A 17,154-nucleotide genomic window follows, 5' to 3' on the forward strand; every position below is an offset into this window, starting at 1 on the left:
GCCAGCCACTGTAGCGGATGGTGGACCCGTCACTGTATCAGCTCACAGCAGGCACATACTGTGTAATAATTAGCGAACGTTTTGTAGAGAAATGAAAACACGTCGCACCACAGCAATTACTTGCATTTGCACAAACGTTCCCAAATATATTTTAAGGTCGCACAGATTAACTTCCGGGAGCATATGTGACCAAAACGGTCGCAATTTCGAGCCTTGACCAGGCTAAATGAGTGCTATTTTCTGAAGTGCTGAAATAATTTCCTGATCCAGAAACAGCAATTCCACTCAGAGTCACTTGGCTTCTGGTCCCGTTTTGATGAATGCTGCATATTGAGGTCATCAAAGCTCGTTTTACTCCGTAGCAGGTTCTCACTGGTGCCAAACCATGCTGCAGTGCCAGCAGACTGATGTGCACTGAAATGATAATCTAGTCTTTACTGTGGAAGGGCACATTCCTCACTGGGCAAATTAAGAGCTGCCACATACCCACAGCGCTCTCGGCTAACTGCAACTCACCCGTCGTATTTCTTTAAATCAGCCTCCGTTTTCAAGTGGTCCCTGGCATGATTCGCCCGCTCTGTAACTATGGAAACAAATGCAAAGTTATGGTAACTGTGAGCAGTGAGGAGCAATAGCAGCAATGACACTGACTTTATCTGCAAGTGGTTTTGATGGGTACCAATTAATCCAGCTACATCAAGTGATAAGTCAAAGCTGCTGCAACAAACAAACAAACAAACCTCGACTACATTTCAGTACAAGACTTAGTCAGGACTGGCAGGAGATTGTAAAATACATGTGTCCTAAAAACAGATGACTCACAGAAAGCCTCTTGTGGTGATGGTGACTAGGTGACTATAGAGCTTATTAAAGCTAGCTTGGCTTCTCTAATCATTCTGTTGCTGCTGTTTGTGAAATGCCAACATGATTTAAAAAAAAAAAACAACACTTCTTTAATAAGCCTTATACAGTTATATATATATATATGATTGTGTGCTGTTAGTATTCCATTCACCATTTCTCAGCCTATGTGGGGGGAAAAAACATCCTGATTAATAATCTGCTCATGTTTACCAACTATCAGAGCTCCCATTATCATTATCCTGCCTGATGGATAAACCTGTAAACAAAATCATATCCTTGGGAACACTTGGCAGTTACGGCTATTTGCCTACAAATATCTTTCTGCAGAATGTGAACGCTCATTTTTTATTCAAATGTTAATGTAGACGGCTGATGGGCTCACCAATCACGTCAGTGGAAATAGAGGCACGGGAAAAAATTGGGGCTACTTTCTGCTCATAAATCCTTTTCCCGTGGTGTTTCCCTCCATAGGGATTTATGTAGACCAGCAAGCGCTTCGGTCGGATAGCTGCAAATAAGGAGACGTGGAGAAACAACAGGCTTAATTTGTTACACAACAATCTGTAGCCTAGAGTAAACTTCATTGTTTTTTTTTTTGTTTTAAACAAACAAACAAACTTTATCAATTGTGACAAACTGAGACCAAGTTCCGGAATGAATGATTTTTGAATTCTGGATTAACGATTGCAAGTTTCCTAAACCCTATTTAATTATGTAGTCTAAATCTAGCATAATTATTTTACAAAAACATTAATAATATGCATAAATATTATATCGGTCAACTCTTACATTTCTGTTATTTTTTATAAGTGTGTTTATAGCAAAAATGCATATTATATCGGAGAAATAACGCTTTAAATACAAAACAGACATGTTTCAGATACAGCATGTGACTCAGAATATAATTTATCCCTGCACTGGTCCTACGTCCGTCTTATAACATCTGACTTCTTAAACCAGGCTGTCGTCTTCTCTAGGCTCAGAACACTTCACCGTTTATAAACCTAAACTATAAATGGTTGACTCAGGTGCAAGTCATTTCTAGACACTTGTCATTAAATGTTAACTTTAAACAAGTCCTAACTTAGAACCAGGATAGCTTTCCAGTAAATCCATTTCAAATGGACCAAGCGGTGCAACTTAAACTCTTCTAAACCTGCATCAGTGTGAGATGTATGTATATATAGTAATTCCAGAAACCAATAAACGAAATTACACACGCTTTTAAGAAAGTCGACATAATCACTATTCTAGGTCAGCTGCACAAAAGAATGTTAAGGACGTACTCAATAGTGAGAGCTGCTCCCTGATGGCTTGGACCCATTGCAGACACAGTGTCCTATCAGTGCAATGGAGGGTGACTTCACTGCACCGCCAGCGGTGTTTCTGAGTCCTCTCCACATAGGACACTACAGAGAGAAGGTCAGAAACGTTTAAACATGTGTACAGTGCGATAAACACACGATTACATGGCAATCTTTCAGCTGATCTGTGTATTCCTGGATAGATAACACACATTCCTCTTACCACAAAGGGGGTTTATCCCATTAAAGGAAAACCCAGTGAAAGCATACATATCTTAACACTTCATTACAGAACATGGAGCATGCATACCTGTGAAAGCGTGCTGGTTAGATTCAGCTACACTTTGTGGAACTTTCTGCCACTTTCCTGTGTCTGTGCTTGGGCAGTCTTCCTCCGTCTCCTGGACGGATATGATCTCACACACTGGCACGTAGTGGCTGCCTGCTAAAAGAAAATAAAAGTAAAAACATTATAATAATTTTTTTTTTTTTAAATCACAAATGCAACACACATTTTCAAACTCAAACTTTGGACTTGACTGACAAAAAGGGATTTGTTATCACTGAGTAACACAATCCAGATTGTTTAGTAACTAAAACAAATAGCAGGAACACTGATATTCCCTCCCTGTGAAAGGACAAGCTGGTGATTGTTGAAACAGACCTCTTGCTGATTTGTTTCCGCATTGGTTACAAAAAAAAATACATATCTTTGAGAGGATCTGATTATTTAAAATATGCATTATGAAATCTTAGATCAATCTTCTTACTGAGAATGTAAAACAGGCCAGGCTAGTTCTGAAAGAGAGTAGAGCTCTTGTTCACATTCCCTCCTTGTCATAACACCAGTAAAGGCATGATGGTGCATGGTGTTGAACACGGTACTGTGAAGTAATGCTAAACTGAAACCGACTGTGAGCTTGGGCATTCTGCTTGTGATCACAATCGTTCCTCTAAAAACTGCACAATCCACCATCTTTAACATCATGGCTTCTGACCCCCCAAAAAAACTCTTCAAGAGCGTATGAGCACAGACCAACAGATGGGTGGCAATTTAAATGACTTTTAATCCCTTCTGAAGCTCAAAAGCTGAACTCTGCCTCTATAATTGCCTACTTTCACCTTTGTTGCATTGTTCGTCTTCGTCCCTTCATTAGCCACAAAACACTGGTTCATGCATTTATATCCTCATGTCTTGACTATTGCAATGCTCTCTCGCCATTGACTTACCTGCTAACTCTATTGCCATGTATTCAAACTTCCGCTGTGAGAATTTTTACACATACCAAGCGCTCAGCTCTCATCACTGCTATCCTGTCTGAACTTCTCTGCTTACTGCTTTCGTTTCGTATCAAACACTAAATAATGCTGCTTACGTTTAAATCTCTTCACGGTTTGGCACCTCGCTCTCTCAGTGAACTGCTTCTCCCTTACGACCCGATTCACTCGCTCAGGTCGTCCGGGCCTGGACTCTCTGGCCCCAGATCTCGCATCTGTACTGTGGGACACGGCATCCCTTCTATCTCAGAGTTTAAATCTAAACTTCCTCAGTGAGATTTGTCCTAATGCGCTGCCATGTAATTGTCTTCACTGTTTGTACCATGAGTCTGTCCATGACTGTTCTTTGTTTATCTGTCCATTACTGTTTATTCGTTCAGGGTTTATGTACTACTGTATCACTATTGTAAAGTGTCCTTGAGCTCTGGAAAGGTGCTATATGAATGAAACATTATTATTATCATTATTATTATTAAAGAAATACAAATAACTACAAATATGGTTTCTTAGTAAGGTGTTGAGCCACCATGAGTCACCAGAACAGCTTGAAATGTGCCTCGTCATAGATATTACAAGTCTCTGGAACTGTACTGGAGCGATCAACACTGTTCTTCCAAACCTTCCTCTCTTAACTGGAGGTTTGATGATGACGGTGGTGGAAAGCTTGTTTTTAGCACGTCCGTACAAAATGCCCCACACGTGTTCAATCAAGTTCAGATCTCGTGACTATAAAGCTCATAGCATATGATTTACATCATTTTCATACTCATCAAACCATTAAGTGAGCCCATGTGCCCTGTGGATCAGACAGAATCATTCTGGTGAAGAAAAATAAATAAATACATAAATAATAGAAAGGATAGAAAAGTTTCATCACAAGATTGAAGAAGTTTGTACTGATTTGCAGTGAAGCTTCACTCTAATGGGACAAGTGGACCCAAAGCATGTCAGTTTAATCCTACAGCATAACAGAGCCACTAGTTATTCCTTTAAAGGGTCTCTCACAGTCTAACATCTTGAACATGGAAGGTAAAAATATCATCTTGAAGAATTTTTATATCTTTTAACATTCAACTCGCATGGTCTGACCGTTTTCACAAACCGCCCTTATAAAACATTGTCTTTTTGATTCTAGTGTTCTTTATATAATGTCTCTCTTTTCTCAGTTACGACATCCTGGCTTCAGCAATCATGACATATCAGGGCAGTAAACAATGCTGAAAGAAAGGAAATGCCACATAACAATGCTGGACATTCCACTGGAGTCTAGCGAATGCTTTTCCTCTTGGGTGTTCTTCAGTCATTTTGAACAAACTCAAAATTGACTGATGGGACATACTGAATCTGTATGATGTGGCAGTATTATACTATTACTCCAGCTAAACGTTATCAGTAGAGAGAGTGAAGGTTAGGATCCATAAAAAGATTCCTGACCTCAGGTTACCTTTAATGTCTTGCGTGTTATCGAAGGAAGATCACAAATGTGTATGTGCACATACACACATACATACACACATACATACACACATACATACACACATACATACATACACACATACCCTTCCATTCAGGTGTGGAACAACATGAACATGAGAAACCTGTTTGTTAATTGTTTTGTAATGAAATGTTAGGCTGGTTGTGCAAGTATACAACAGCTGCTTTACAATGCATGGAAAAGACCATTTTAAAACAAGAGTGTATTAAGAGATTTTCATTACCAATCATATTCCCCTTATCAGCTGTAGGACGGTCATGAAATTTCGATGTTACAATGAATTTACATGGGAGCGTTGACTTGCCCAGTGTGCTAGCTGATAAAGTTGTAATTTGTCCAGCCCTGATAAACTAGATAAAGCATATTCATGCCATTTGTCCTGTGCACATTGGATCTAAGCCTCATGATCATTTACTGTCAGCAACCTTGAGTTCACAATGCACTATTCCTAGTCACATTTAAGTTCCCCCATGAAGGCATGCAGATTTAATGATGTGCTTTGTTCATCTCGCTTCTTGTGAGACTTGGACTGGGACTCCTGGCCTGATGTGCTACTGTGTGTCTATGGCAGGAACAGATCATTAAAAGAACAAGTAGAAATTGACGCCAACAGCACTGACAGAGACGTCTCCACTACCAGCAAGTCGAGTCCATCGTGTTACTAATTTGTATGCCTGAAATACCCTTAAAATATACAGTGTGCAAAAACTACTCAGTTATGGCTTGGAAAAAACAACAACCCAGTCTGTGGCATGACCTGAAAACTGCTGCACCCCAATGTTCTCCATTGCATTGAGGAATAGGAGAAAACGCCGAAATCAAAATGCGCAAAACTCAGAGACACAGTCGAGATGATCGAATCTATGACTGCTGCAAAAGGACGACGCAGAAGTACTGACTCTGAGGGGTGAAGGAATACTTATCAATTAAGTTTGTTTTTGTTTTTAAATAATTGAAAGGACATCTAAATTTGTTTTTATTTATTAACTATAAAGTGACTTCAAAATGAGCAGAAAAAAATTCTAAAATACATTTAAATGTGATGCTACAACACAGCAAAGAGAACTCATCACTAAGGGGTGAATACGTTCTGGAGGCACCGGACTTCAATGATGAAGAAAACTACTAAAGCAAACTTATTACAGATCTTTGACCAGGGTCTTCAATCTTATCCATGAAGGGCCAGTGTGACTGGTGTGGCAGATGAACTGATTTACACAAGTGGAATCAGGTATGGCTCGGCTTGGCTGGAATGAAGACCTGCAGCCACACCGGCCCTTTGCGGATAAGAATGACGACTTCTGCCTCGGACCTTGACCCTGTTCGGATCCACTTCAAAATGTAATCCAGAGATATAGTAATAACCAGTTTTAAATAATAACAAAAACCTAACTTCTGGAGCGATCACGCAAACGAGAATCTCAAACAGACGGTCAGACAGACAACCCGAGTGGCAGAGGCATAAAATATTCACCCATATAAATGATATGAAGAAGAATGTTAATTATTAGTGATGCGCTTAGTGACTGAAAGATCTCAAACATAAGGGATAACATTCAGGAGTCGCTGCAAGTTCTTAAAACCAACCAGCTTCTCTTCTCTCCGTTTCCATTTCCAGCGATGTTCAAGGTCACATTAATTACTCCAGCACAGAAGTTGGGATTCTGAGGAGAACTCAGATTTCATCATAAAAAAAGCTAATTACATGGAAATTTTTGCCTTAGATACACATCGCATGGGAGCAAACATCCACTCAATTTATCGATCTTTCTAAAGAAGCTCCAGGGATTTGACGGTCTAAAATAAAATTTAAAAAAAAAAACGGATGTAAAATATTTATTGGCAGCAGAACCTCGTTTACAGCGGTGGTTTGAAAACAAGTCGGTTTTGTTGGCAGCATTAAATAGGGCTGCGGTTTTGTAAGAAATATAAGACCAGGCTTGGGCTGCATCACCAGGGAGATGCAAGCTCGAGCAGGCTTGTCACGTGAGTGGCAGGCAGATGCAGACAGTGCACGAGAGCTCATCGCGGGAGCTTACATAACACATTGCCCTTCCATGAGAGTCTTGTTTGAGCAGCCGCACATGTCGTTCGTCCAATGCACGGTGTTATCCCTGGCCAAACATTGGGTTAGCATGAAACGACCCTTCGCAAATAAGGCCCCTTTTATTCTACATGACGTATTCTGGGAGGAGCTTCACGTGCAAGATGGGGAGTTTGGCTACATTAAAACAGACATTGTGACGAGCTGGATCTATTTTTCCAGACCTTAGTTGGGTTAGTTAGTCCAATCGACCCTTAGCAGTAGTAATTACTTGGACACGGTCATCATGGTATGCACGAAAATGACACAAGCAAATGTAAAAGGACCAAGGTTTTCTTAAAAATCTTAAAAAAGTGAATCAGCAACTACACCTCTTACTTTTATTTATCATACTCCATTGGGTTCTTAGCAAGGAAAGGATTTATTGCAAGCGGACAGTAAGTGTTGTAGCAACTAATAAGATCATGCAGATGATGTAAATCCTGGATCACTGTCCAAGGTTAACCCATGACTCACACTGCTAAGCATGGGAGTGCCAGCTTACCCAATTTCAACAAACAGCCCCATAGTGCTCAGTTTTATTTGTGTTGGATTTCACTTGAAATGAAATGCACTCAAGTTCGGTACTATCCCGAGACCTCTTCTGCTTTTGGGTTTTGGTGGAGCTGATTTTTTCCTTCCCCCACACAAGTTCAAATGACGTGTTTGTCTGGCCAAATAAAAGGAACTAGAAAGGCAGAAAACACCAAGCTGAATAACCAACATGTCTGACATCACCATTATACTGGCAATGACTAACATTGATGGAAAATATTATTTGACTAATGAACTTGTGGTTCAGGAAGAGCGTATCAGCTTCAAAAGCCAGACTATTTTGCTAATCAAATTGTAGGTTAGAGAAAATGATCAAGCAAAGATAAGGAGCTGGAGTGTTCTGGGAAAATATGAGTGCCTTTCACAGTAGCGCTTCATGTCAAATGACAGTTTGCACTACAGAGGTCAATGCGAGCTTAAAAAGACCCTTGAGGACTGGCAGGACCGTTATCTAAGATGACCCATTATTGAAATATGGTAGAACAATTTCTTTTCATTACCAGCATTATGTATAAGTGAATGTAAAGAGGTTTGAGTGTAAAGAGGTTGAAGTGCATTCAGACAAAAGTCACCGCTTGATGCACGTTATTCTACTTACATTTCCAAATCATCACACAGATGAAATGACTGTTTATGAGCAACACTCTTGTATCCCAATACAGTCCATTAGTCACTATACTTCCTCTCAGGCCCTGCTCAGCCTCTGTATTATCATCCGCCTCGGTGATCTGATCACACGCCGACAGCTGAGACAGATAGACATTCACACCTGAGTTTTCCAGGTGTCTCGACTGCATCTTTAGTGACCACATGCTCAAATTTCATCCGCAGCTGGGTTGCCAAATCTGCCGAAAAGCAATTCAAAGTGATTTCAAAACCAAACAAAGCAAAACTAATCTAACTAAGAAATCGGATGGCATTCCCTAATTAAATTGTCAGGCTCTTAATTCAGTTGATAAAACCTTTAATCATACTTTCCTCTCACTGTGGGGCATTTTGTGAAGGATTTGCTCATGTAAATCACGGTTCATCCGCTTTCAAGCGTCACACGCAAAAAAAAAACCTAAATAAAATGCGAGTTGCTACACAGGAACAGCCTGCAAACATATACTGTCAAATATCTAATATATAAAAACACTACGCCTGTACTGTAGCTTACATACTGTATATAGTTTGCGCTTCTAGAACGTGTGTGGAGATTTGCAGTGGTGCTTGAAAGTTTGTGAACCCTTTAGAATTGTCCACATTTCCATATAAATACGACTTTAAACATTAACGGATTTTCACACACACATCCTAAAAGTAGACCAAGAGAACCCAATTAAACCAATGAGACAAAAATATTATACTCGGCCATTTACTTATAAGGGAAAATGATCCAACATTACATATCTGACCGTTTGTGCACTCAATGGCTTTAACCTCTCGATTCTGTCCAATAATATCATGTGTTCTTTAATAACACCAACACACTGTAAAATCGGCCTCTTCCAAGCCCTATACACTACCAGAAAGTCCATCAAGACCATCACAGCAAAATGTCTTTCAGTGTATAGGAACAATGTGATACATTCACTTGTAAAGAAGCAATACTAAAAAAAAGAAATAAAAAAAATACATGCCATTTTCTAAAACCGGCCAGTTTGTCTTGTATAATTCATAGATCACAAGACGAGTTACTTCCTGTTCTTTGTGTTATATAAACACAAATCTCTTTTCTTCACTCCTACGAAGCTGAAGTTCTTCTCTTTTTTTTTTTAAGAGAGACAAACAATATGTTACTGAGAACAATGTCTCATTGCAGAGAAGCAGGAAAGTGTGAAGTCCTCGGTCCTGAAACTTGCTGACTGTTACAAAGACACCGACATCCGAGACTCCTTCTATATGTGTTACATAAACATCTTCTAACGGGAAGTTCAACCATATCCATGATTACATGTCGTTCTTTGTTAAATAAGACATCGTTAACAAGTCCCTGTATAAGAAAGGATAACGTGTAAGAACAAGAGCATTAATTTAAACACTCCTGACTAGGCTTTTTTTTTAATACTATAGGGATGTAACAGGGCGCATCTCTGAACAGATCAAGACGCGTTTGACCCTGTTCAGACCTGTCTTTAGTGCTGTCCACTGAAACGCCTCTTAATACCAAGTCTGAATGGGGCCTTAATAGTCAAAGCCTTTCAGTGTTCAAGTTTCCAAGTAATTTAACAAAAGCCAGGGCCTCTACAGTATCTAGGTGAGGAAGGAAGCAGCACAGCCCCGGGAAAGGATACGTGTAGGCTTTGAGAGGAAAACTAATCCAAGTAGTGCAGTGTACTCTTGTATTCAGGGCCACTGGGTTCATTGTGACTTTTCTATGGTACTGTAAAAACCTATTATCACTACACACACGTATAATCTTTCCCATGAACACGGTTAGTGTCACAGTGAACCTCAGGCTCTCGGCTCGTATTCCAGGTATTTCAATGCTCGTTTGTGTTATGGGACGTATTCCTAAACTGACCGGGACTGGACGTTTCGTGTCCTGAAGAAGAACAGCTGATGCCTTCACTAATACATATATGTTCCACATGACACTATCATTATAATATATATATAGATATATATTATATAATAATAATAATGATGATGGTGTCATGTGGAACATGGCTGATGAGTTTCAGGCATGATTTCTGTGTCTCAGTTCTGAATGTCTCTAGTTTGTGTCACGATGTACCGGAACCAAATTGTTTTGTGTTCTTGGTATGTGATGATTTGCGCATTCCTGATCACCCCGCTTTTTCGTCCTCACTCTCTCTCCCTCTCAGTTCTTCTTCTACTCTTATTATCTGGTAGACTAGACGTCTTGTAGTTCTTGTGTCACTCGAACATACGTAATAGATGTTCTGATTTTATCTGTGATCTGTTCCAATTGACATTTATCATTCTTTATCAATATTTCTGTGTGTGTATATATACACACACACTATGCTTTCTGTATCATTAAACTGAGAAGCTTTCACTGAACCATGGTGTCGGCGTGATTTCTTCCCGAGCTCGAATGAGAAATCAGCCAGCACAGCGTCCATATTCTGGTTCTGTGACTGGAATTGGACAAAGGCCTTAACACTGGCTGACAAAGTATTGCTCAGATAGACAGGGCCTGGAATTCACCCTGTGGTCAACATCTAAACACGTGTGAAAAGGAGAACAGGGAAATGCTAGGTCACATGTTCACAATCAGTACGTTTACATGGAGAACATAGATCTGATATTAACCCGATACTCTGATTAAGAAACTAGCATGTAAACAGCGATTATTGATGACCTTAATCTGATTAAAGTCATACTCGAAGTAAACACAAATCGAATTAAGACGTGGAGTATTCCTGTTTTAGTTGCATTATGGATGTGTATTACAGACATGTACACACCTTAATCACACTATTAACGTCGCGGGGGAATTTTCACGCGTTTTGCGACAGGACACGTACACACACGGCAGTGCTCAACCGTTTGACGGCAAATAAGAGAGCACGGCTGCGTCCCAAACTGCGTACTTACCTATTATATAGTAGTAGAAATACAAGCATCTCGGCTACTATAAAGTAGGCAAGTACGCGGTTTGGGACGCAGCCCACGGCTTCAAGCGGTCGCCTATTTGCACGTACAGCATGACAAATAATTAACCGCACTTGAAACGTTCATAAATTAAAACTGAAACACACAAAACTGTATACGGTACCATAACGAAGACAAACTGTATGTCGATAAGTGAAATTCTGGAGGGAACGTCGGACGGCGTGGCGTGGGGACGTAATAACGTGTGACATTAATCAATCTATGTTCACACGTAACACGCAAAACACAAACATGAAAGGAATATTCTAAAAGCGACTCATATAAACACCTTAATCACAATATTGTCTTATTCGGAATAAGGTCAATAATTAGATTACTGCTGTCCATGTAAACATAGTCAGTGTAAAGAGCGTGCAGGCCGGCCTCCTGGGGAGATAAATAAAACAGTGCAGGACAGGACAGTAGGTAATTATGGAAACTCTGAAGAGAAGGGAAAAAAAGGTAAAAGATCTGTTAAGCTCTTCCAAGCATTATTTATAGCACGGTTAGTAAATGAACCAGGAGGACATATGACTCCTTAGGTCAGCATACCCTTGAGGACAGCGAGCACTATATACAGGTAGTTCATCTCTGTCCTCCTGTCCTTCCCTTTAGTCACCATTCAGGTCAAATCTGCATAATAAATGACTCATCACATGAAATAAAGCCCTGCAGTGCACTTATGTACTGTGACAAGAGATAAGCCCATGAAGGCCATTCTTAAAGCTTTTATTATTACTCCTGTTTATTAATGATTAAATATTGCCAGCCACGTGCATCTGCTCCTCTCTACGGCAAATCAACAGGCCTTTGTGTTTACACAGGTCCTGCTCCAGAAGCACTTTATTAGTGTTGTCTGAAAAAGATGATGTTTGGCTTGGTTTAAAACGGCATGCTGGGTAATAAACTAAACACCGCGTGCACACTTTAACGCGCGTCACCAAAACAAAGACAGTGTTCAGTGGAAACAGCTCTGAGAAATAATTCCTCCTTTATTCGAGTAGTTTGAAACTTACCAGCCTTCAGAGGACCATAAATGTTGCCCGAGGTCCGTTTTGGTCTCGTCTCCACCTCTTTCCAGGAGAGGAAAGCGCTGTTTAACGTCACCTCATAGACCCTGTTTTGGAGGCTGAGCTGCGAGGACAACAGCAGCAGTAGCGGCGGCGGCAGCGGCTTCGGCTGCTTTTCCATTTTTCTCCGTGTAGAAACTCTTCCCAGCCGCAGCCACGGCCCAGTTTAAACCGTAGTTATCTGTATTTCATCTTCGGAACTCACTTAACTAGCTACTCAATCCCGCAGGCTCGGTTAAGGTGCTCGCTTTCCTTCGCCCTGTCCACACATAGCGGTCTCGGCTTTCTCTAATGGAAAAAGACAGCCGGAGCGCGAGCGTTCTCACGTCACCACGCAAATCTGCTTACGTAAGCAGCGACGAGGTCGCGCACGCACCGCTCAGGGTACCTTCACAAAGACGTGGAGGTTTTATATATATATATATATATATATATATATATATATATATATATATATATATATATATATATATACATATATACATGTGTATATGTATATATATACACATATATATATACACACACATAACGAGTCACGCTGGGGGAAGAAAACGCGTTTTAAATTGAAAGGATTTACTTTATTGTGTGACCTTGTGTAATATAGTGTTGTGTCGTTTAGGAATGATTTGTTCATTTTGAACGAATCTTTACTACGACTCGGGAACAACGAGTTGTCTCAGAGAGTGATTCATTTCCAGAGAGAGAGAGATTTTTCATTATATTCTGCTGGAATGAACGAAATGACTCGGAAAAAGATTAGTTCATTTTGCTGAAGGAGATTTAAAGATCCGAGTCAGTAAAATGATCCGAACTAACCATCACTACAAAAATAGACACGAGCTTGTGGAAACGCGCATGCGCGGGTGACGCTGAGTAGTGTGGGCGGTCCTATTTTCAGGTCTATCAAACGTCAGTGCTAAAAATTGACACAAAAACAATAGCAAAGGGAGAAATAACTTAATTAATGCAGCACCCTTGTAGATATAGAGGGCGGTATCTGTTATTTGTGGAGCTAGGGACTGTAAAATAAAATGAACTAAATTCCACAGACCCCCTCAGAGCATTTATTTTAGGAACATTTTTCAAATGTGTGCAATGATATTTTGTCTATTCATTACAGCCATAGACATTTCTATTCATGAACACTTTTATAGGCTATTAATTTTTTATGAACTTTTGAGGTTTGGATTAAACCCATTTAATTCAAGGGACCGACCATCACAGTGCCACAGTGGGTAGCGTTGCTGCTTCACTCCTCCAGAGTCTCATGTTGTGAACATCTCAGTGTGGGTTTCTTCTGGGTTCACAGCTTTCCTCCCACCTCCAAAAATATGCTGGTAGGCAAACTGGCTATGCTAAATTGCCCTTAGATGTGAATGTGTGTGTGCGGGGTGCCCTGACATGGATGGGTGTCCCCTCCGATGTGGATTCTCCTACCTTCTGCCCAGTGTTCCCAGGATAAGTTCTGGATCCACTGTGACTTTGACCAGGATGAAGCGGTTACTGAAGATGATCGACTGATTGAATGAATGAATGAATGAATTAATTAATTGAAGAGACAACTCTAAATAATTTACTGTAACTAAAATCACAGACCCGTCTGGCTATGCTTCATGCTCCCTACATTGAGAACCACTACTATAGATGCATCAATGTACTCCTATTCATTACTTGTATGCTGGCTTGGCAACCATTGATATTAGTCTCCTAATTATTTAACCTGACTGTAAGCGTTTTTAAAATAAATATGACTTTTTAAGCAATTACAAAATTTATTTTCACTCCTCAGAGTACAGTACTGCTTTTTGACATAAGGTCATGAGTCAAAGGTATCAGATTCTGGCACAGGCTCTTGTCCAGACAAACATCAGTATTTGGCTTTCTAGTTCTCTTAACCAGTCTAATTCAATATTGTAGGTTTGCTAAAACAAGCACTACTTTGTGTACCTATGAGCCCTTGTGGCTGCCTCATTAAAGTGATGTTTAATGCCTTTGTTTTATTAGCTCAGGTTTTTGCTGTTAATGAAGAAATGTGTTCACGTTGTTTATGTTGTCCATGTTTGTGTCAGATTATGATTATGTTCACTGTTATGATGAAGCCCTGTGGGTTTTGAACCAGTTCTGTGGCTAACCACTAAGCTTGTATTTGTACTGTAAACATGAGTTGGCAATAAAAGGTTATAACAATGCTTCCTGGCCAAGCTTCTTTCTCACCGATGCCACAATATAAACGTTTTCATAGATATTAAAAATAATGAAAGTTGTAAGTAAACCTTTGTTCAGTTCAACTCTATAAGACGTCATTCAAAGATCATATTTTGGCTTTCGGCTCTTCTCGTACACATTAACAGTGAAGATTAAAATGGTAGATTGTCTGGATATTCACTGAGAGCATGTTATAGTGTGCTGTGGGAATTTATGTGAGTTGTGAGTGCTTACTTCAGCATTTTGTGATAACATGCTGCATAGATCAAAGGTAATATTAAACCAAAGATACATTCCACAGTATAAGAGATTTGAGGTCAATCAGACTGGATAACACTCAACAATATACACAGACCGTGGAATTATAAGGTTGTATCTAATTATTTTGTGATTTTTAGATACAAGTTTGACCTACACAGAAAATAAAAATATTTCTAACACTTTGCCCAAAAAAAGAAAAGAAAAGGAGAGTGGCATGTGCTGCAGCATATAACATTGCTTCCTGACTCCTCCAGGGTCTTGGGTTCAAGCCTGAGCTCAGGTTAGTGTCTGTGTGGAATTTTGTATGTTCTTTCCATGTTTGTGTGGGTTATCTGGTTATCAGGTGATCTGGTTTCCTTCCGCCTCCCAAACCATGCCAGTATTTGGATTGACTACACTAAATTTCCCCTAAGTGTGAATGTGTGTGCATGGTGTCCTGGGTAGAACTGGCAGGGTGTATTCCCACCCTACTTCTCCAGTGTTGCCAGGATAACCTCTGGATCAACCACACCCCTGACCTGGAAGAAAGTTGAAGACTAATGAATGTATAAATGAAAGAAAAGGCTAAATAAAAGCTTACAATTCCAACTGGACTTCCATCTGAATATGCTCATGACTTAACATTTGAATGTTAAAGCCATTGAAAGCAATCTAGTAATCTAATGATGGTGGAATATGGAACTGTACACACAGAGTGTAATATTTATCTGTTGATTTAGATTTACAGTTGCAATCAAAATTATTCAACCCCCATTGCAAATCAGGTTTATTGTCAAAATTTACAGACTTTCAGCTGTTTGCAATGAACAAATCAAACAAAAGAAATTGAAATGGTTTAACACAACAAATGCTTCAAGTGGTTTCCCCGAATTCAACTGAAAATGCAACTTATAATGATTTCTCCAGTTTCAAAATTATTCAACCCCTTCATGGCAAGCATCTTTAGTACTTAGTAGAGCATCCTTTTGTGTTTATGACCTGCTGCAAATGAGATGCATAGCCAGACACCATAGCCCATTCCTCATGAGCAATGGCTTCCACACGCTGCAGGTTTCCAGTGCCAGAGGATCCAAAGCAGCCCCAGAGCATCACCGAGCCACCACCATGCTTGACTGTGGACAGAGTGTTCTTTCTTCATTCTTCTTCCTTCAGACGTACCGCTGATCCATCGTGCTGAAAAGTTCCAGTTTTGTTTCATCACTCCACAGAACAGAATCCCAAACTTTCTGTGGCTTATTTATATGATTTGAGTGACTTTTCTTGTGCTTTTGGATCAGTAGTGGTGTACGTCTTGGAGTTCTGTCATGAAAATCTTCTGCATTTAGTACACACCTTTACTGTGCTCACTGAAACCTCAGTACCTGTTGCACCAGGTCTTTTGCAGTCACTCGAGAGTCTTCTCAGAAATCTGGTTGCTACCATTAATAGCTTCCTTTTTCTGCCCTGTCCAGGTATTTCATGAATTTTCTACCCCTAGCCAGTTCAGGTATTTCATGTGTTCCAGCTCAAGCACATCTGGTGTAACTAATGATGCCCTTGATTTGTGTTGATTTTGTATATAATACACACATATACACTATGAGTAATCGCGTACAAAATATAATATTTACAGGAAAATAATAAACATATTATTTTTTATGTAAAGTGAAAGTACAAGTCATAGGGCTTCAGACCCAACTGGATGTTTTTGCTGACAGCTGACTCACATATAATTCTTACTTCTGATTGGACAGCGAGTGCTCTCTGATTGGTCAGCTCATCTTGGACTTTCTCCAGTCTAACCAATCAGGTCGCTGCTTGCTCCCCGTAGATCTGCACCAACATGGCGGCGTTCTGAGTTTACGAAGAGGAAAAAAATAGCTAATGTGTAAATAAACTCAATTGTACATTATTTAGAGAGTATATTAGTCGTCTGAAGTGGTCGAGGTGTTGATGAACTGTTGTACAGAGAGAAATAAAAAATGTCGAGTGACGGAAGTAAAAAACAATTCTGGAAAAGGAACACAGCGAAGGTTCCTGGCAGGTAAAGTGACGTGTTCATGCTAGCATGCTGTTAGCTGCTAATCTTGGCTTTAAATGTACTTTATGGTTCAAATGAAAGATGTCGGGAATCGCGAGTGATGTTTTGTCTCGTTGGTCGTTTTGATCGCATGCTGTAACCCCTAGGACTTTTACACACATTTTGAATGAGCTGGGAAGCTAACCTAGCTGATTAGCCTGTGGCTAGCTAAGATTTCTTTCCCAGGAATGACACATTTCCTGTAATTACACTGGTTTAGCACAGCAACACCTATTGCTAACAACGTTTTCACATGTTCTACACGCTAAACAGTCTGACCTGGCACCTGTGGATGTAGCAGGATGACATGGATGTGTTGATGTACAGCAGCACTGTTAGCATCTAAAGTTGCACTAAGTATGCAAGGTTTATTTAAC

At 40.0% G+C, this 17,154-nt stretch overlaps 2 protein-coding genes across 6 annotated transcripts in view; one reads left to right on the plus strand and one right to left on the minus strand.

The window, feature by feature from the left end:
• cerk (ceramide kinase) overlaps positions 1-12,557 on the minus strand; it is a 30,453-nt gene extending 17,896 nt beyond the window's left edge. Inside the window, exons 1-5 of one of the 2 annotated variants that reach the window (XM_053650292.1) lie at positions 12,199-12,557; positions 2,479-2,610; positions 2,151-2,273; positions 1,247-1,372; positions 517-583 (exon numbers count right to left, since the gene is read on the minus strand). In XM_053650292.1, the coding sequence (XP_053506267.1) occupies positions 517-583; positions 1,247-1,372; positions 2,151-2,273; positions 2,479-2,610; positions 12,199-12,373 (623 nt within the window). In that variant the 5' untranslated portion in view covers positions 12,374-12,557. Of the gene's footprint in view, positions 1-516; positions 584-1,246; positions 1,373-2,150; positions 2,274-2,478; positions 2,614-12,198 lie in introns of both variants that reach the window. The other variant, XM_053650291.1, reaches the window with a different exon arrangement.
• A 3,941-nt stretch (positions 12,558-16,498) lies between these two features.
• Positions 16,499-17,154, plus strand: part of tbc1d22a (TBC1 domain family, member 22a) — a 183,152-nt gene continuing 182,496 nt past the window's right edge. For 2 of the 4 annotated variants that reach the window (XM_053650349.1, XM_053650352.1), the window contains exon 1: positions 16,499-16,741. In XM_053650349.1, the coding sequence (XP_053506324.1) occupies positions 16,680-16,741 (62 nt within the window). In that variant the 5' untranslated portion in view covers positions 16,499-16,679. The remainder of the gene's footprint in view (positions 16,742-17,154) is intronic. The other 2 variants (XM_053650351.1, XM_053650350.1) reach the window with 1 other exon arrangement.

The sequence above is a fragment of the Ictalurus furcatus genome, chromosome 19, assembly GCF_023375685.1.
Source record: "Ictalurus furcatus strain D&B chromosome 19, Billie_1.0, whole genome shotgun sequence".
Taxonomy (NCBI): domain Eukaryota; kingdom Metazoa; phylum Chordata; class Actinopteri; order Siluriformes; family Ictaluridae; genus Ictalurus; species Ictalurus furcatus.